This window comes from Choloepus didactylus, chromosome 7, assembly GCF_015220235.1.
Source record: "Choloepus didactylus isolate mChoDid1 chromosome 7, mChoDid1.pri, whole genome shotgun sequence".
In the NCBI taxonomy this organism is placed as follows: domain Eukaryota; kingdom Metazoa; phylum Chordata; class Mammalia; order Pilosa; family Megalonychidae; genus Choloepus; species Choloepus didactylus.
The window spans coordinates 104679119-104699908 of NC_051313.1; the positions used below are offsets into that span (position 1 = coordinate 104679119).

The 20790-nt window shown below is 38.7% G+C and overlaps 1 protein-coding gene across 3 annotated transcripts in view; it reads left to right on the forward strand.

Moving 5' to 3' along the window:
- The window catches only part of ADGRF1 (adhesion G protein-coupled receptor F1), a 48947-nt gene extending 29051 nt beyond the window's left edge, over positions 1–19896 (forward strand). The window contains exons 7-17 of one of the 3 annotated variants that reach the window (XM_037844486.1): positions 1661–1834; positions 3159–3259; positions 4040–4098; positions 7031–7182; positions 8194–8357; positions 9807–9995; positions 12054–13427; positions 15533–15574; positions 16598–16657; positions 18408–18474; positions 19579–19896. In XM_037844486.1, the coding sequence (XP_037700414.1) occupies positions 1661–1834; positions 3159–3259; positions 4040–4098; positions 7031–7182; positions 8194–8357; positions 9807–9995; positions 12054–13427; positions 15533–15574; positions 16598–16657; positions 18408–18474; positions 19579–19586 (2390 nt within the window). In that variant the 3' untranslated portion in view covers positions 19587–19896. Of the gene's footprint in view, positions 1–1660; positions 1835–3158; positions 3260–4039; positions 4099–7030; positions 7183–8193; positions 8467–9806; positions 9996–12053; positions 13428–15532; positions 15575–16597; positions 16658–18407; positions 18475–19578 lie in introns of those variants that run through there. The other 2 variants (XR_005218074.1, XM_037844487.1) reach the window with 2 other exon arrangements.
- The last annotated feature ends 894 nt before the right edge of the window (positions 19897–20790 follow it).

The window sequence follows — 20790 nt, forward strand, 5'->3', positions numbered from 1 at the left end:
ATGTGTCTGTATATGCATGTATCTGTGCATGTATGTTTAATATTGTGCACTGCAAAGTAATAAATGCAATGAAATATAAAGACAGTACAGTGGTGGTAGGGTAATTTACTATTTTAAATGGAGAGGTCAAGGAAGACTGTCTGACTTTAAAACAGAGACCTGAAAGAAGAGAAGGAACACGAGATGCAATTTTTTGAAGGGAAAGCATTTCAATCAAAGAAAACAGTGAATGCAAAAGTCATGAGTCAGAAGCATACTTGCTGTATTTAAGGAGCAGCAGGGAGGCCAGTGTAGTTGGAGAAGTGTGATTAAGGGAGAGACTGGTAGGAGAGGAGACCAGAAAAGAAGAGGGGAATTAGATCATACAGGATTTGTAAGGCATAATAAAGACTTGGTCATTCATATTGAATGAGAACGGAAGCTGAAGAAGAGTTTTGAGCAAATAAGTGACATGATCTGAGTTACTGTTTAAAAAGAGTACTCTGGTTGCTATGTGGAGAATAACTGTCAAAGGGGAAGTGGTTTCGTGGGAACAGGCAGACTGGATGGGAGGCTTCTGTTAATCCAGGCAAGGCCTGATGGTGACTTGGAGCAGGTGGTGGTGGTGCAGAGGGGTCAGATCCCAGACACAGATTCAGAATCAAATTAGATTTGCCGATGGATTGTGTCCTAGCCTCATTCCCATGAAAGGGGTAGTACATAAGTGATCCAAGGAGCAAGAATGAGCCTCTTCTATTTGTTGCATTGGCTCTTTGTTTCTTTTCCCCTCTTATTCTGCCTTCTTTTGGACTGAATTATTTTGTAAGATTCCATTTCATCTCCACTACTGGCATATTACTTATATCTCTTTTTTGGTGGTTAATACTTTTATCATGAGCATCCTAGGGTTAACAATATACAAAGACATCTATTAATTGTCATAACAACTCTGAGAAATAGGGCTCATTATTTCAATTTTATACATAAAGAAACTGAGGTTCAGAGGTATTAAACAACGTAACCAAAATCATGCAGCAGAACAGATATTCAAGCCCTCTTCATGTTTCTATTTCTAAAATCTTTCCCATTCAGTGCACAACCCCGTGCATATTTTCACAAGGTGTCTGGTGACTGTAACACATCTTTTTTTGTCTTTTAAAAGGGAATGGCTTTTGGTGGGAATTTCAGGCCAGATAGAAGGGAATACCAGGATTGGCTGACGGAACTTTTTGACATGCCTCTCAAAAACCAGTCTTTCTGCCTCTGCCATCTTGCTTTCAAAGCCTGCCTTGGGATGGTGGTGGGTGGATGAGGAAGATTCCAGTTGGATAGTGGTTAAATATCCCCTGGAACCCTTCAAATAACTCCCAGATTGCAAATGTTCTCTTCTGCTTCTCTCTTCCACTGTAAGGAAAATCCACTGGGAATATATTTTTATTTTGAATGCTAAACCCAACCATTTTATTGTTATATCTTCTAGGTTTCTGACATCAACTTCAGAATCTAAATCTGTTGAGTTGGACATTGGCTTTTCTTAAACATACTGTTATTCTTGTTTCACCCCTCTAGCTTTTGGTGGGAAATACTTGGTTCAGATTCCAAGTCAGAGCCAAGGATCAGAACTCAGCAATACGCAATTTATTACTAGACCCCATGAAACCAAATTCAATTTTTCATGCAGACTGTGGCAGCCTGAATGGTGTCCTGCAGTGTGCTTGTGAAGATGGCTACACCTGGTTTCCTCCCACATGCCTTGATCCCCAGAAATGCCACCTTCACACAGCAGGATCACCCCAGCACTGTGACTGTCATCTCAGCAACCTCAGCCAGAGTGTCAATTTCTGTGAAAGAACAAGTAAGCACAGAAGGAATATCATGAAGGTGGCTCTGGGCTGGGGTCCACTCCTACCCCAACGTGTAGCAGACAAGGGATTCTGGCTCTTTGCCTCCAGAAGAGGGCTAGTGTTTACAGGCAGGTTGTAGGGCAGTGGTGTTATTTCCCATTAGTCTTGGCCAGACGTAGTGAGAGCTTCATAAATTCAGAAGATCCAGAAATTCAAGTTGATTTTTGGGCATAATGTCAACCTTGAGGAAACTTCCTCTCTGCAATTCTATAATTCTATGGAGATTTGGGGATATTCACTAAAATCCCAAATAGAATACCTGCTTGAGTAAATAAAAATTTTCTTCGTTCCTTCTTCCCACTTCTTTTGCCTTGAAAAGGGTAGTCTAGAGATAGGAATAGGAAAATAGTTATTATATTGAAAGGAATGCTCCAAATTGTCAATAAATATGTGTTGGGACACATTGCCAAAACAAAAGGTAAAAGTCTAGTTTAGGAAACCAGTGGAAGCTGATGGAGCTACTGTTGACTAGGTTTGTAACTGCAAGATGATATGGTGAGCCAAATGATCTAGGCTCCAGCGCTTGAAAGACTTGAAGAAGCTTCCCCAAGGACCACACTAGGTCATCATGAAGCTCCAGATTTTGACAGAACTGAGCAAAGAGTGAGGCAGGAGCTTGAAACAACCCAGCTTCCCTGGGCATCCCTGACTTTGCTTCCCAGGGCCACAACAATTCAAGTTAAGGCAACACACAGTTATTGGGTGCCACTTTTCCATCCAGGTCTGGGACAACTTGTGGGAGGACACATAAAAGTGTTTCATTTGTCCTCTATGAGTAGCAATCTAGATGGAGAAGCCAGGTTGCAATATATGAAGGAAGACAATATAGTTCCTTCAGCAAATATTGATTTAAAGCCTACCTTTTGAAAGATAGGTCTATGGCTGATCAATCTTTAAGGGATACAAAGGGGAATGTTGTGAGTTGGCAAGTAGTGTTTTTGTTTCTGTTTTCCAAATTATAATAAGGGACGTTGTTTAAGCTCAATGCCTCAATGGGGATACATTTCAGTGTAAAGTGCCTTTTTAGGACACACAAGAGTAGATGTGCATATTGTTTTGATTACCAGAATTTTCCCACTACTGTTCCAAATGCACAATTGCAAACTCTGTTTTAAGTATGCTTCCTACATTATTTTAGAAGACCATTCATTATGAAAAAAGATTGAAATACAATTTGTTGAATAGATGGGCTCCAAATTGTACTTCTGTAATTTTATGCTACTAATAAAATCCATCTAGTAATTTTTATATCTGTAAATTTTCTATTTCCCACAGAAGTTTGGGGCACTTTCAAAATTAATGAAAAATTTACAAGAGACCTTTTGAATTCATCTTCTGCTATTTACTCCAAATATAAAACCAGAATTGAAATTCAAGTAAGCACTTTCTACTTATCACATAAGGAATTGCTTGATAAACATAAATCAATATGTTTTCAGTTCAACATATATATTTAATCATATTATTAGTTGTTAATTTTCAACAAGTTATTACAGAGCAGTTATTTGTTTTGCCCACAACTGAAGTTCTTGAGTATCTTTCGACAAGCAGTTGACTTCTCTCCACTTCTCTTGGATTTGGGTTTGATCATTTATTTGCGTTATCTCCTACGAAGAGAGATTTACTTGTCAAAAGAAAATTTTGTACGAACTATGCTCAATCATCAGCATTTGGGATTTGTTCCATAAGGAAGCCTCTCTTGTCAGAGGCTGAAGTGACTTACTAAGAAAAACTCTGGACTTCGTAATGAAGACACAAAAAACTAGACCAGTGTAAACACTTTGCAGATAGATTCAATTTAAGTGCCTGCGAAAACTAATGGCTTATTTTTGAGAAAGAGAGAATAAATTTTGGGTGAATTTATTATATTTTCTGGCACCAAATCCATCCCCTATTCTAAGCAGTTGGTTACTCACTTTTTATCAGCAATCACAAATATAAATAATACGTGTGTTTATACTCTCAAATGCATTTTAATTGCATTTGTATGATGTACAACTACCCACCTCACCTCCCCCCCGCCCCCGCCCCATATCTCTTTCCTTTGCTCAGTGGTTCCATTGGTTTATTTATTGTACATGCTCATTTTTTGTTCAAATGCCTTTCTGAAGTCCAGGGACAAAGATCAACAAATTGCTGTTTGTTCTCTTTTCAAGCTTAAAGAAACATACAAAAGAATTCAAGGTTTTGAGTCAGTTCAAGTCACCCAATTTCGGTAAGTAACATAATGGTCCTAGAAAGGCATCCCCAGAATGCTCATTGCTCTTCCGAAGTGAACCTTGAGAAAAAACAGGGCAGAACTGGTCTTTCCAGTAAAAATTTTAAAGTCTGTGGTGCTTTAAAAAGTCTGAAGAGAATAAAGCCCAGATTCCTATTTAAATGAGTTTAGGAATTTCAATATTGAGAAATTTTCTCTAAGCTGGTGGATCAGACACGTGAAGCCACAGTAAAAGAACAGAGCTTAGAAGGAAGCAGGGGATCATGGTGTGTATGTACGGGAAGGAGTGAAGCGGGGAAAAAGGCTGTGGCTGTGGAAGGGTGGATTTTCTCCTTCCACCACCACAGGGATCATGATGTTGTGTAATTGAGAGCCAGAAAGTGACCCTTAGGTAAAATATTATATTTTTGTGTACATATCATGTATACACCACAGTTCAAAATCCAATAGTCATTGTCTACAGCAAATAAAGAGTTATTTAGTAAATTATCCTTTTGTTTATGTTTTAATTCCAAAAGCTATTTGGTTAGCTAGCCATGTGTGCATTGATTGCCACTATTAATAGTCTGCTTGATAGCGGAAGCGGCTTAGAGGTCAGGTAACTTGACTTCTTATATATTTCTCACAGTCAACTTAAGAACAGCCATAGGAAATCTTCACAGCATTTGCTATAAGTATATTGCCCTGAGCATTGTTCTTTACATTATACTATGTCCTTATTTAAAGTCCCACATAAATAATTTTTTAAAAATATAATGCTCAGAAAACACTGCTTCTTTATTTCTTATATTAAGGTCCATATAATTAACCATATTTTCCTTTTTGACTTTTTGCCAGAGAAATCATAGACAAAACTGAAGCTCAATCACAAAAAAAAATTGTATTTGATCTGTATATTTTTCTCTTTCTTGTCCTGGTTTTCTATTTATATTTCTAACTTATATTCTATTTATATGTTTATAAGCTCTCTTCAATAGTTTGTAGATAAAGTCACAGTTAAAAGCAGGCATGCCTATATAAAATGCAACTATTTTGGTTTTACTCTATACATGAGTTAAAGCAATTCTAATCTCTCACTGTCTCCGTTTACATTTCCATCAAACAAGTCTGTTAAGACCTGCTGGACCTGATTTAAGTTCACTGAACCAAATCCTATTATAAGCGGGAAAATACTTGCTAAATTTTCTAGAAGGGCCATATCAATGCAAAGGAATTGTGACCATCACTACATGAAAGGAAATTTGATTTATTTATACACTGTGAGCAGTAGTCCAATGTCACTGTGATTAAGAATTTGAGCTTCAGAGCTTTGGTAGTTCAAATCCACCAAATAATATTGGTATGACATAGGGTGAGTTCCTCAACTTCCCTTTTGGCCTTAGTTTCTTTTTTTATAAAATGGGAATAACAACAGTGCTTACCTCGTGGAGCTGTTGCAGGACTGAATTAGTTAATACACATGATCTCCTTTGCTTTCACAGCTTCACACACCATCTATATGCTAATTGTTTCTCAATTTATTACTCGAGTCTGGCTTCTCCTCTGAACTCCAAAGGCAAATATTCAACTTCTTACTTGACTTCTCCACTTGAATTTTTGGAAGGCATGTCAAACAGAACATATCCAAAACAGAATTCATCCACATCTCCCCCTCCTAAACTATAACCCATTCCTCCAGCAGTCTTTACTAACCTCAGTTATGGTGACATTAACTATTCTTCCAGTTACACAGACCAAAACCTTGGAGCCATCCTTTTTTTAATTTATTTTATTGAGGTATAAATACAGACAGTGATATGCTCAGATCTTAAGTGTACAGTTCAATTTTGACCAATACTCATGTAAGCTACCTCCTATCAAGACATACCTTTCTGCCACCCCAAAGTTTCCCTTCTGCCACGTCCCAACAATCTTCATATCCTCCCTCACTAGAAACCACCACTGATCTAATTTCCATCATGAGTTAGTTTTGCCTGTTCCAGAACTTCACACAGATGGAATTATGTAATCTGTACTTTTTTATGTGTCTGGCTGCTTTCACTCAGCATAATGTCTTTGAGATTCATCCTTGTTATTCTGAGTAGCAGTGGTTCATTCCTTGTTATTGCTGAGTTGTAGTCCATAGAACGAATACACCACAATTTGTTTTTTTTCGTTCCTTGGAGTTATTCCTGACTATTTCGTTTCTCTCATACCTGGAACCAGTTCTATTAGCAAGTCCTATCTATCTTCTAATACAACCTGAAACTTCTCACATGTCCTGCACTGCTACACCTCTAGTTCAAGCCACCACCATTCTTTCCTAACTAGTCTTCTTTCTTCTTGGCTTGCCTCCCTTCAGTCTGTTTTCTACCTGGCAGCCAGAATGATGATCTTAAAAAATAAATCTGATCACACCACTGACTTTTAATAAAGAAAAAATTCAAACTCAAAGAATCCTCTCTGATGTGGCTCCTGGTTACCTATTCAATACTATCTTCTACCCCTTTCCCTTGTTCACTTTGTCAAACCCACAGGCATTTACCTGCATCAGGACCTGCACACATGCTGCTCCCCCATCCTGGTGGGATATGCCAGTGCTCTTTGCATCACTGGTGGCCATTCCTTCGCATCCTTCAGGCCTCAGCTTCAAAGACCTCCTTGCAGAGAAGCCTTCGCTGACCAGAACTTTTTAAAGTGGGGCCTTACCTCTACCTACTCTTCTTATCACTACATCCTTATCACTGTCTTATAACACTTGACAAAATTTGTAATTATGTATTATTTGATGGCTACTTGTTTCTTACTTGCCTTCTCCACTAGAGTGTAACCCCAAAATCTGTCCACTTCATTCCTATGAACCCAATGCCACGCACCCGCAGAGCAGGCACTGAACAACTGAATGAACAAATGAATGAATCTCATTTTTCTTTCCACATGATCACTGTAGGGATGGAAGCATCGTTGCTGGGTATGAAGTTGTTGGTTCCAGTAGCACATCTGAGCTGCTGTCAGCCATTGAAAAGGTGGCTGAGAAGGCTCAGGCAGCCATTCAAAAGTTATTTCCACTAGAAGAAGGCTCTTTCAGAGTGTTTGCAAAAGGTAATACTGGACTGCCATCCTCTGATTTGGTTAAGGGAGTCCTTTAATAAGTAACTCAGTTGTGTCCTCAGGAAGTGGATTGGAGAGGTTTCTGATACCAAAATGTCCTAAAACTGACTTTCGGTAGAAACTGGCAGGTGTCCACTCCCCCACCCCAACCATGATGAAACTCAACTTCGGCTGACTGCTTCAGATCCTTGCTAATGGGTGATATGATCTCCACCTCTTAGTGTAAATATTGTGGAAGACTGATTTCATTGCAGGCTGTGACTGAAATGATTCAGCAGTAGTTTACTGGTATGCATGTTGAAAAAGCCCTGGAGTTGATAATATGCCCAAATCATAATCCAGGGAACCAAGGAAAAAATACATGTATTCTGGGATTCTGGTCTCTCTCTCTCTCTCTCTCTCTCTCTTTCTCTCTATCACACACACACACACATTTTTTCTTCAGATATTTTTCTTTTCTTTCTACACCTTTATATACAGTCTTAAACCTCTCTAGTCAAAATTTGTGCCATTTTCTTTCAACAACATTTATTCAGCAAATATTTACCAGTGCCCTAAGTGGGTCAGACCATGATCTAGGCACTTAGGACATAGCAATGGGGAACATCACCAAAAACCACAGCCCTTTTGGAACTTCCATTGAATGTTTCCATCTTCCATTCAATGATAAATACAGACAATTAAGGGCCAGCTGCAAGAGTAACTAGTGATTGTTCATAATGTGAGAGGCTCTTAAAGGGGCACAAGGCAGGAAGTGCCCCCCCCACCCAAAATGGCAACTGCCCATCTTTTGACCACATTATTACTGCTTTGTTCCATGGGGTCTCGAAAATTTTCTGGTTTTCTAACTCCTTTGAAGAGTGACAGTATTTCCTGAGAGTCATCTTATCCTGCCTTATGTCACCTAATACTCAGTAGTTGATAGTCCATTGAAAATGGGATTGTTGGTATTGCCAGCACATTCTGGAGTTATTTTTCCTCTCTGTTTCTGCTCTTTTCCAGCCCAGTGTAACAACATTGTCTTTGGATTTGGGTCCAAGGATGACGAGTATACCTTGCCCTGCAGCAGTGGCTACACTGGAAACATCACGGCCAGGTGCCAGGCCTCTGGGTGGCAGGTTGTTAGGGAGACCTGTGTGCTCTCTCAGCTGGAGGAACTGAAGAAGGTGAAGCATTTCCACCTGTCAGACTTGCCATGGTTTCGAGTTTCAGAGTGAGCATCCTGAAGTTGGCATGGCTAGATATCACTTTGTATCACTGGTCACTTTGCAGGAGGTGAGGGTGACATCAGACCCTGGTAAACTCAGGGAATATAGGCATGAGTGGCAGAGCTTAGGTGGGAACTGAGAAAGTCAGAAAATGTCAGAGTTGATGGTTTTTTGGGAGAGGGATGCTGCAGAGGAGCATATCAGAGCTGAGGAGGTCTACAGTAGAAGGCAGGACAACAACTAAGCTGGCATATGAAGTCCTAAAGGCTTGGAAATGAGAGGTCAAAGGGAAGGTGTGAATCAGAACACTAGTGAGGTTAGTACAGGTCAGTATGTACCATGTATCAGAAATATGGGCTAGAAATAAATCAGGCAGAAACATACTATATAGAGTGACAAAACTGCAATGGACCTTGAGGGTTATCTGGTTTACCAACTTCATTTTATCAATCAGGAAACTGAAGACCAAGGGGCTAAATGTCACTCTGGTGACAATAGTGTTGGTCACCTGATTCTAGTCCAGTGCTCTGACTGCTGCATGATGCTCTCTCAAGATGTTTTGAGCACATAAGACAAGATAGATAGAGAGAAGGGTGCAATTGGTCAGGAATAAGACCTCAAGTGACAAGGTAGGGAGACCTGAGACCAGTTCCTAGGCACCATCCTGTAAGTAGATCTTGTTGCGCAGAATTTCTGTCCCAGCCAGAGACCCTGCTGTTGTAGTAAAGAACCCTGGACTAGTATTTATCAAGGGACTGTGGAATGTTTGCTTTTCCCTTTCTGGACCTCAGTTTCCCTATCTGCATATTGGCAGAAATATTGGACCACATGACCTCTGGGGTCTACTCTTGCTTTGGCCTTCTTTGAGTCAATTCTGGGCATGGACAATATCTGGGACTAGGCCACCCAGTGACACCCCTGTGTGGCAGGGGACCATGAAGGCGGGCAGACCCCAGGTTCCCTGGACAGAGAATAGCATGGTCAGCTGAGAAGAACAAGGAGGAGAGGTGGGATCTAGACTCAGGTTGACTCAGATTGACTAGCTGGGTACTTTTTGGAAGGTCACCATATGTTACTGAATATCATTTTCTTTAAAATTAGCATAATAATATACATGAATGTGCTTTTCAATGAATTGCTTCAGGTTTCAGTTCCCTAACTATAAAATGAAAATATTAATGGAACATATCTCAAAGGGTTGTTGAAAGGATTATATCAAAGAACCTCTCTGTAAAGCATTTAGCACAGTGTCTGGGACTGAATAACAGTTATCATTATTATATAATTATCTTACATTATAATGCACCATACAAATGCTAGTTATATGTGGGCAAGAAATCTGATTTAAATTAGATGAAATGCAAGCATTTCACTGTTTTCTTGAACTTAGACCATTTTTATTTCTAGGATGTCAGTGCAATTACAGGCAATGCCACTAAAGCATCAGTATCATCCTTGGTGAGAAATCTTTCAGTCATTGTTCAGCAAAACCCGTCAACCACATCTGGGAATCTGGCTTCAGTAGTGTCAATTCTGGAAAATATTTCAACCTTATTTCTGGCAAGCCATTTCAGAGTGTCTCGTTCAACAATGGAGGTATGGTCTGCCTGTGCTCAGAATGTTCCTTTAAATGCTCCATCTCATTAAAAGGAATGACAAAAACCTGAATGATTGGGGACTATTTGGAAAAACCTGACAAAAGAAAACTTTTTATGCAGTTTAGGATCTCACAGTTTTATTGAGTGATTCACGTGTTGGGCAGCATCCCATTCAGAAAGTAGAAGGGAGATCCATGGGGGGCAGTGGTGGGAGCTTATAAAGGGCAAATAGAGAAGCAAGTGAGGAAATCTTCTGATTGACTGATGTTAAATCTCCATTGTACACGGAGTTGGGGATGTCTTACAATGTAGAGAGTAGATAGATGTACATTGATTAGCATCATATGCTTGTCCAATCTGATAAGCTATTTCCTGGACCTAAACTGGTTTATCAGCAAGTATTGTTTATCTCCAGTTCTGTAGGATGTATTCCATTGTTCCATTTTCTCGGAAATCCCCTGCAGGTTAATTGTTTTTGTCCTCTAGAAAAGCCCCTCTCAGAAAGGGGTTCCCCCTAGCAGTGCCCAAAGCAGGCAGCCATTTTGTTTTACTTACCAGACCAGAGCCAAACTAGCAGTGCTAGTGGGAGCTTCACTGCTTTCTCTGCAGTATACAAGGAACTCATGGGATCAGTCCTATGAGTTCAATGTAAGAAGCCACCCAGGCAGCACCCTGCTTCAAGAAGGGTGAGCCTTTGCATTGTATGACACAGGTGCCCACTTTTTTTTTTATGTATGTCTGCAATCTATAATCCTTCCTTCCTGTAGCTGTAAGCTCTGACTTTTAGTGGTGTATATTTTAAAAACTTCCTTCTTCAGACAGGAATTCATGATTGAGTTTGCATGTTTAAAAATTCCAAAATAATACTTTGTTACTATAAGAAATAAAATAAGCAAAAAGGAAAATATATTATCTGTAATCTGGTCCTCCAAGAATGCTGATTGCTAACATTTTAGGCAGAGCCTCAATGCCTAGAAGAATGACAAGTCACACATAATAAATATCCTCCCAAACATTTTGGATATATGCACGTTATAGGTAAAAAATATACAATATTTTGCAATATGGGGTTTATAGTATATAGTGAACATCATGTCAAAGATGACATTATATATGAATAAGCTAAATTTCCTGGGTGAAAGAAAAGATGCTTAGATTTGTTTAAAAACAAACAAACAAAAACACCTAACCACATGTTATTTACAAGAGACCAACTAAAACAGAATGACACAAAAAGACGAAAACTAAAATGAAGAGTGAAACAGAGCAGGCGAACAAACCAAAGGAGAGCAGAGGTTCCTGGGGGCACACTAGGGAGTTCTGGTCTCGAAGTCACAGGGAGTGCTGGGTTAGGGTAAGGCTTGGCCAGAGAGACAAGGTGCCTGCAGCATAATGCTTGGGAACCAAAGCCCTAAGCGGGAGGTAGAGTCCTGTGGGAGAAAGGAGCGGCTTTCAAGGAGTTGCTTAGAAAAGGAATCTCCCAAACTGATGCTTAAAACCCACAACAATTCATTACTTTGGTTGCTCAGGTCAGGCTCAATTTTTAAAGATTTCGGTTTTATATTCTCATATAGTAAACAAGGAAATATAAATAAACATGAGTAAAACTTGAGCATCCATGACATGAATTTACAATTTCTGAAGTCAGCAAAACAAAATAATATGAGACAGCAACCAAATGAAATATTTCAATCTTTGAGCCTCAGCCTGAGTAACAATGCAGTCATTTTGACCATTTCAGGATAAAATAAATGCACACTTACACAACTCAAATTGTAGGACTCTTTTTCATTTATGCTGAAATCTTAGCATGCTTACAAATGCCCTGGGGTGATCACCCTCAAATGGAAAAATTTGATTCTGCTGACCTGTTCTTAAGCCAACACTCCTACTCTATGGAGCAACAAAGCTGAATTCAATTGACAAGTTTTATGTGGTTCTTGACTGAGCCACTTCTCTGGGCAATTTTCATGTGCTTAATATGATGACTATCTACTCTTCAGTCCTCTTATCTGTTTATTCAAAATAGAAACTCTCTTTCATCCTTGTATTTCAGGATGTCATCAATATAGCTGACTATGCCCTTAACACAGCATCAGTAGCCAATTGGACAGTATTACTGCAGGAAGAAAAGCACGTCAGCTCACAGTTACTGGAGACACTGGAAAACATCAGCACTCTGGTACCTCCGACAGCTCTGCCTCTGAATTTTTCTCGGGAATTTATTAATTGGAAAGGGATTCCAGTGACCAAAAGCCAATTTGAGAAGGGTTACAGCTATCAAACAGAAATGTTCCCAAAAAATACCTCCGCTCCCATCAGAGGCCATGTTTTAATTGCATCAGACCAATTCCAGAAGTTTCTCCCAGAAACTATTATTAGCATGGCCTCATTGACCCTGGGGAACATTCTACCCATCAACAAAAATGGAAATGCTCAGATCAATGGGCCTGTGATATCCGTGGTTATCCAAAACTATTCCATAAATGAAATTTTCCTGATTTTTTCCAAGGTAGAGTCAAACCTGAGCCAACCTCTATGTGTGTTTTGGGATTTCAGTCAATTCCAGTGGAACAATGCTGGCTGCCACTTAGTGAATGAAACTCCTGACACAGTGATGTGTCGATGTACTCACCTAACCTCCTTCTCCATGCTGATGTCACCCTTTGTCCCCCCTGAGTTCATCTCCATTGTGAAATGGATCACCTATGTAGGACTGGGTGTTTCCATTGCAAGTCTCATCTTATGCTTGATTATTGAGGCTTTGTTTTGGAAGCACATCACGAAAAACCAAACCTCTCACTCACGCCATATTTGCATGGTGAACATAGCTCTGTCGCTCCTGATTGCTGATGTTTGGTTTATTGTTGCTTCCACTGTGGACAACACTACAAACCCTTCCGGAGTGTGCATAGCAGCAGTGTTCTTTACACACTTTTTCTACCTCTCTTTGTTCTTTTGGATGCTTGTACTTGGAATCCTGCTGGCCTATCGGATCATCTTCGTGTTCTGTCACATGGCCATGCCTTTGATGATGGCTGTCGGGTTCTGCCTGGGCTATGGGTGCCCTCTCATTATATCTGTCATCACCATTGCAGTCACACAACCTAGCAATGACTACAAAAGAAAAGATGCTTGTTGGCTTAACTGGTCCAATACAAGCAAACCTCTCTTGGCATTCGCTGTTCCTGCACTCACTATTGTGGCTGTAAATTTGGTTGTAGTGCTGTTAGTCCTAACAAAGCTCTGGAGGCCGGCTGTTGGGGAAAGACTGGACCAGGACAACAAGGCGACCGTCATCCGCACGGGGAAGAGCCTGCTCATTCTGACCCCTCTGCTGGGGCTCACCTGGGGTTTTGGCATGGGAACAATGGTGGACGACCAGAGTCTGGCTTGGCATGTTATTTTTTCTTTATTTAATGCATTTCAGGTAAGGAAAATAAGAGTAACCCATTATATCATCAGGTAACTAGGCTGCCTATAGAGAACTCATCTGGGTAAAACAACTCTGGAGGCCATCTCATCCATTTCCAGCAGTTCTTTAACCCAAACCGCATGGAAACAGTAAATATTTTTTAAAATCTGTTTTCCTCAATGGCTTTTCTCATATATCAAAACAGAATATTTGACTTCTTCAGTAATCCATTCTGGAGTTTTAAATTTGTTAGAGTTCACATAGCTGGCATTAATCCCTCTTGCTGCGAAGTCCTATTTCATGCAGACCTCTGTGAAAAAGCACACACAAAAAAGGAAGTAAATCTCGATTATTTGTGGACTTGAATGGTACAAAAGTCCCTAGAGTGCAATATTGCAGGAGTGGGCAAACTATGACCAATAGCCTGCTTTTGTAAATTAAAGTTTTATTGGTACATAACCATACTTGTCATCTACATATTGTCTGTGGCCCACCATTTGCATTTTGTGCTGCAACAGCAGGGCAGAAGAGTTACAGCAGAGACTGTATAGTCTACAAAGCCAAATATATTAACTTTCTGGTTCTTTACAAAAATAGTTTGCCAACCTCTGTGGCAGAGGATGTTATTTTTTTTTTTAATTTTGTTTAATATTTATTTTTAATACAGTTTTATTAAGATATATCCACATACTGTATAATCATCCACAGTGTACAATTATTCACAGTACCATCATATAGTTGTGCATTCATCACCAGAATCAATTTTTGAACATTTTCCTTATTCCAAAAATAAATAAATAAATAAAAGTTAAAAAGAACAGCTAAAACATTCCACCCCTCCATCCCACCCTATTTTTCATTTACCTTTTTGTCCCCATTTTTCTACTCATCTGTCCATACACTGTATAAAGGGAGTGTGAGCCACAAGGTTTTCACAGTTACACAGTCACACCATGTAAGCTATGTGGTTATGCAATCATCTTCAAGAATCAAGGCCACTGGGTTGCAGTTCAGCAGTTTCAGGTATTTCTCTCTAGCCATTCTAACACACTAAAAACTAAAAAGGGATAGTAGAGGATGGGTTTTACATGCCTTGAACAGAGACTGATCAGAGAGTAGGTGGAAAAAGTAATCCTTAGATTTTGACGTCCCTGGAAGAGAACCTTCAATCCTGGTTCAATAAAGGCCTTGCTTGATGACCTCCAGACAAAGACTTGACTCAAGGAAATGGGGGGTAAACATTTGGGTTCTGGAGTTAAATAGATCTGGACTCAAGTACATCACTTTAACAGCAATGTGTCCCTTAAATTCTTTAATCTCTGTCCCTCAATTTCCTCATCTGTTAAATGGGGATAATAATAATACTATATTATAGAGTAAACGTGAGGATTCGATGAGATAACTTATCACTTAGCACAGTGCCTGGCACACAGAGAATGTTCACTAGGTGTTTCTTAAAAATAGCTAGTTCACCTACTTCAGCCACCAGTTAACATTTAGGTGAGGTACAGTCTGCAATCATGGGGAGCATGCACCAGAGGTAACAAGTTTTAGGAGGCTCACGGTGCGGAGTGGGGGGTCAGGCTCAAGGTGATATGCTCCTCTGAATAGGCACCAACCAAAGGTGCACTCAATGGCAGGAGGATTTCAAGGTCCAAGAAAGCCTCTGCCAAGTATTCCCAAAGGGTGGTGCTTGTGGGGAAGGGTCTGGTGGAGGTTGACTCACTCGACTCTTCCAGGGGACTGGAACTCAGCGTCTGCTGCCATCACAGACGTTTAGTAAACACTTATGAAATGCCTGGTCTGAAGAAAACTATGGAAGCTATTTATTTTGGGTCAGGGATGACACTGGAAAGAAGTGCAGCCCCACAAGCATTTAAAACGTCATTCATGCAATCATTTATTTATACATTCAACAACAACAAATGATTTTTCAGACTTTGTGTTGTGCTGGGCACCCTGGAAGTCGCAGTGTCCTTGCCTTCAAGGAACCCACAGTCTAGCAGGGAGACCGACATGAAAATAATTTTAATATTGAGTAGTATAATGCTGAGTGAAAATTTTAATGTTGAATGATATATATAAATATATGTGATTTATTCCTTTTTTTTTAATTTAAGGGGTTTTTTATCTTATGTTTCGGAATCCTCTTGGATAGTAAGGTATGTATATATTAATTGCTCTTTACCCTCGAACCCAGATATCCGTAAACCTCACCCCTTTAGTTCTAGGGCTTTCTTTCATATAAAAAGAGGATTGGATTACAGGTACTTTTGTAATAAAATTCTATAATTCTATAAAAGGAAGGCTCAGCCAGGAGACAAAGGAACTAAACAGTCACTGCTTATAATAAAGCTATATAGAACTAATCACAACATGTAATCTGACCAAAAAAAAAAAAATGGAAAATTACTGTCAAACTTAATTTTCCTACCTTAAATTCTAAATTAACACTAATTCAAGAGCGACGACTACCTCCCTTAAATGGTGAATTCCCTTCTGCTCCTTGAATCCATTTTCCCATCTATTTAGAAAATGCTGAAAGATACAGCTACTTCTATATTTCTAGAGTTACATAGATGTTAAATATTCTCTAATATTAGATAAATTTTCTAATAATAAAAAAAACCCAGTGTAGGTGAAAGATAATGCAAAAAGAAAACTTAAAAATAAATTTGTTTCATTATTTTTCCCAAACATTGAACAACTTTGTTGAAGGGGGTGAAGGCCATCAACTAACAGATGTAAAGGAGTCTGTGTGTTAATAAGCAGATAAGAATATTTTATAATTAGCACGATTGTTGTACATGCACAAACTCCCATTTACAAATAAACAATTTGTTGTTCTTAACTGGTATAAACAATTCCCTTATTGGCACCATCATATGGTCAGGAAATCTTCATTTCAAAGATAAACTTCAATTTAGCAATTATTGCTATTGACTAATATTTAGAATCTGAATTATTATGGTACATTAGTTCTTTGTTTAATTCTAATTTTGTGTATAGGAAAAGAGTCTTAAGAATAGAAATCCTTCTCTCAGATACCCTAGTTCATGGTCTATTAGGTCCTTCTAATAAATGCTACTCTTAAATAACAATTTCAACCTGCAGTTTTGTTCTTAATTTGTTAGTGTATGATTGTATATGTGTATCTTCTCAATATTTCTTTGTTGCCCTTATAGCTGCAACAATTTCTGTCCAACAAATTGTCTCCATTAAGCTCTTGGATGCAACCATCTAAGGTAATTGTCTCTTACTGACCCGATTCAATGCATGAAGCCCCAGTTGTGCATTTTCCTCTTTATGCCGTCCAACAGCAATCCACTTTTGCATAAACCCCTTGAGTCTCCTTCACCATTATTTTCCTGATATCTGGCACAGTGCCTGGCACATGGTGGATACTCAAAAAAGAGTTATCCAGTGAGTGAGTGAGTGAATGAATGGATGCAACGGCATGGAAAGCTACAGGCTGCTTCATTGTGAGCAAATACTTCTGACCAGTGTCATTTGCTTTGCTCTGATTTGTCCCTCTCAAACTAGAACCAGTAGGGCCCTTTACTTTGCCAGACTTTCTGGACCCTCTGTAGAGAGCCCTTGTATAGGAAGGTAAAGGGTAAGTCTTGTTTAACTTCTAATATATAACAAACTCTCTGACTTTTCTCTCTTATGCTGGTACTTCATCCTTTTGCAATTTTAGAACTTAAGTCTACAAATTAAGTTCATATGAAAACATGATTCCTGTTTCATTGTTTGCCACAAATGTGCAATCCATATGAGAATAGTATCATTAGAAACAGAAGTATTTGCATGCATGCTTTGTATTTTGGAAGTCAGTTTAGACTTTAGTCTTTCAGGGAGACATTGAGAGTCTGCTTAGTTTCAATGGTTCAGGTTCTGCTATATGACCAATAGCTTAGACCTGTAATTTTATATGCCTGAAGAGGCATTTTCTCCTGGGACCACACGGAGTCCCTGGAGAGAGTTGCAACCAAAGATTGCTCTCTCCAAATGGGGCAGGATGCAGTTTTAAATGCAATGATCCTGAACTTATGATTTTTCTTTAAGGTTATAGTATTATATGTTTGTTGAGCCTGAGTTCTAGAAAAGTAATTCCTTTGATTTGAATGTTTTAGATAGGTCTCATTTCTGTCTCTATGATAATACTTACTATTTTTTTTTTAATTTCAGGGATCAGTATGGGGTAGCTACTTATATCATGGTGAAAATCAGGAACCCATTGCTGGGCTATCCATTACATGTAATAAGAATCTATTTCTCCCATCTTGATTTGGCTTCTCCTTGACATGGACTGCAGCAGAGAATGGAACTTATTCCTTCTAATATCCCCAGTGTCTAAACAGTGCCTGGCACACAATGGGCACTCAATACATGATGTTCAATTAATGAATAAATGAATGATGAATTAATAATGGAAAAAGATATAATGTATCTTAATGCTTTTCTTTCCCAACAAACGCATGCTCTTTGTTTTAAATATTTTATTTGAGCTTAGTAATTCAGTTTTTAAATTTTTGAATTCTGTATAGCTTCTGTAGAGCACCAATGAATAAAGAAAGGATTATTCACAAAAATATTTGAATGTTAAGATGGGAAACAGTTAGGCAAAGCTTTACCTGGAGATCACTCTTATGAGGAGTATTGTTTTTCTTCCAGGGGTTCATCTTCTGCAGATAAATGTGTGAACCAAAGAAATGTAAACATGGACATGAAAAAGGATAACATTTCCTTTAAACCTGTTTTCTAGTTTGTTAGTAGAAGTTGCAAAAGTATTCAGGAAACAAAATCACTTAGACATAACTTCTTAGGCATTTTAAATAGATTAAAGCAGAAGAAAGAGTAAGGAAGTGACAACTCTAATTTCTTGAAAAGAGATTAATACACTGTGAAGAAAAAATAAAGGACATCAAGAATTCAGGAAATGCAGACTATCACTAAAAGAATATTAATTTATCTTGTTTATCTTTTGTGCAGCAAAACTCATCAGAGTTATCTGCCAAACCCAAATTCTCAAAGACTTTCAACCCACTGCAACACAAAGGTAAGTTACAATAAAACCAAAAGTTATAAAATGTGGGAAGAGATTATGATCACATCATATGAAGGAAATTCATTGCCAATTTTTTTTTGTTTTTTTAAATTCATCTGAGAAATGTGAGTGTGTCAGCCAGTCACGTGTCTGGGTTCACTGGGATCATGCTCAGGGCTAACAGAACAATGTTGGGGATTTGATGCTCCTGGACACCAGCAATTGTCACTCTATCTTTGTCACAAGTTGCCCCAATTACCTCAGTTAGACGTTATGTAAATCTGTGGCAGTGCAGACAAAGAAGTACTGTTACATGAATACATATGTGTCCCTACTAGAGGATCACCGTAAGGTCTTTATTTTCCTACGTGTGAGAAGGCACTGCCTCTTCCACCTATAGCGTGCATTGTTCCTATTTCATATATTGGCGATTACTAAAGTCTATGGTATTCGGCTACTGAAAGAACAATATTTAAACATTGCAAATAGTCACAGCACTCCTGGAGGAAAAGGGTAGGGCTTGGGGGTTGAAAAGGAGACACTGCATTACAGGTTAAGTAGAAGTCATACTTAAGAAACTGGATTTCATTTTACATTAAATATTGTTAATATACTCAAGAAGGTAGGAAAATGGGCAGCTGACTTTAGATTCCCATCAAAATGATTTCGATCCCAGATAAAATTGAAGTGTCTAAAGAATGTTCCCATCCAGAACTCTTGGATCTCATTACCACTGCCTCCCACCAGCCTGTGTGCTTTTTATGTCTCTTTACTTTTTTGGGCATTTGTTCCTCCAATCAATAAAATGAAACTAAGAGATCACTAAGGTTCCTTCCAGCATAACATTTTGTGATGGTAAATCTACTTTCTCATTCCCCAGTAATATCTGAAAAATATGGGGCTTCTCTTCTCAAGTGAGAGATGACTGACAGCCTTAAGCTTCAATGGGGTCAATGAAATGCTGGGCCTATTGACCAATCACATTCTTTATCTTTCTGTAACATCTTCCTAAAGCTATCCCAAGCCATAAAGGTAGATTTATTTTCATTTATTTTTTGTCTGATGCTTGATTTCAGCATTGCAGCAATAAATTTTATCCTCTTTTTCCTCCTTCAGGCACCTAGATGCTTTCTCATACTGGAGAATCCTCAAACAACATCATATTAACTCAGTTTTTATCAAATGAATAAGGCTGGGAACCATAAAATCAAGGAAAAATTTTTGGAGCAACTTGATATTTAAAGCCAACTGTTGGTGAAGGAATTATGCTTGGTATTAGATGGGATTTTTCTGATTTCAGAGGCTGAGAATAAAATGGAGAGGTCTCAGAGGCTTATCAGTGCCTCTTTATCTACATTTAAATGGAGAGAAGATGGATTATTCATGTGGTTTGAGTCAGAGAATTGATCCATAAATGCTTATAATGTTTGTTTTGTTGGTTTTTTTTTTTTTTTTTGGAGTTTATGTTAATTGCACCTGCCTCTCACTGCCACAAAATAGTTTCCTTTAAAAAAGTATTATTCATGTAGCATTTCCAATTGTCTGGATTGGAGTGAGAAAACTTCATGAAATAGCCTTAGATAAACTGATGGGCCATTTTCACTTTCTTATAAAAAAAAGTCACTGGTGCAAGTTTCCTGGAGAAAATGTGTTTCTCTCCCAAATTTTTTGGCTGGATTTTATGCTTGTTTTTATTGTTTGCTTCTGTAATTTAACTTTAAAAGTTCATCAGAAATAAAATGAAAAACTCCATTTCAGATAGGTTTGTAGCCATTCAGCAGTAAGTATAATAAGGTGATTTCATATACAGTGTGATATTTTTCAATTTGCAAATCACTTTAATCTGGTCCCAACCCAGTGAGATGAGGTGTCCAGGCAGACCTCGAATAGAGATGAGGAAATGGAGGCTCGGAGATCTGAAGTGACTTGCCCAAGATTGTAAAGCTAGTAAAGGGAAATCTGGTGTTTTTTAGGACTTTGGATTCCCACTCCATTTCTGCAGCCCCATAACAAACTTGAAGATTATCTACAATCCTAAGAAATTTTATAAGGTCAGATATGTGGTTCATCATGCTCAGAATTCTCTCTCTTTAAGAGGCTGTGCATTTGGGATCCAATCCCGTGGAACCGTACAGTAGGCAAGTTCAAGGAGGACTTCAAAGAGATTTCTGAATGGGGCTGTTTTAAGAGTTACAGAGTCTTAAGAGTATCAGCGTCCTGACATGAAAAGCCACATGATATGCAAATAAAGAGAGCGTGGGAAACTTCTGATTGAAAGTGGGATTAAGTAGGCATGCATATAGCACATTCACATTTAAGGCTCCAGGG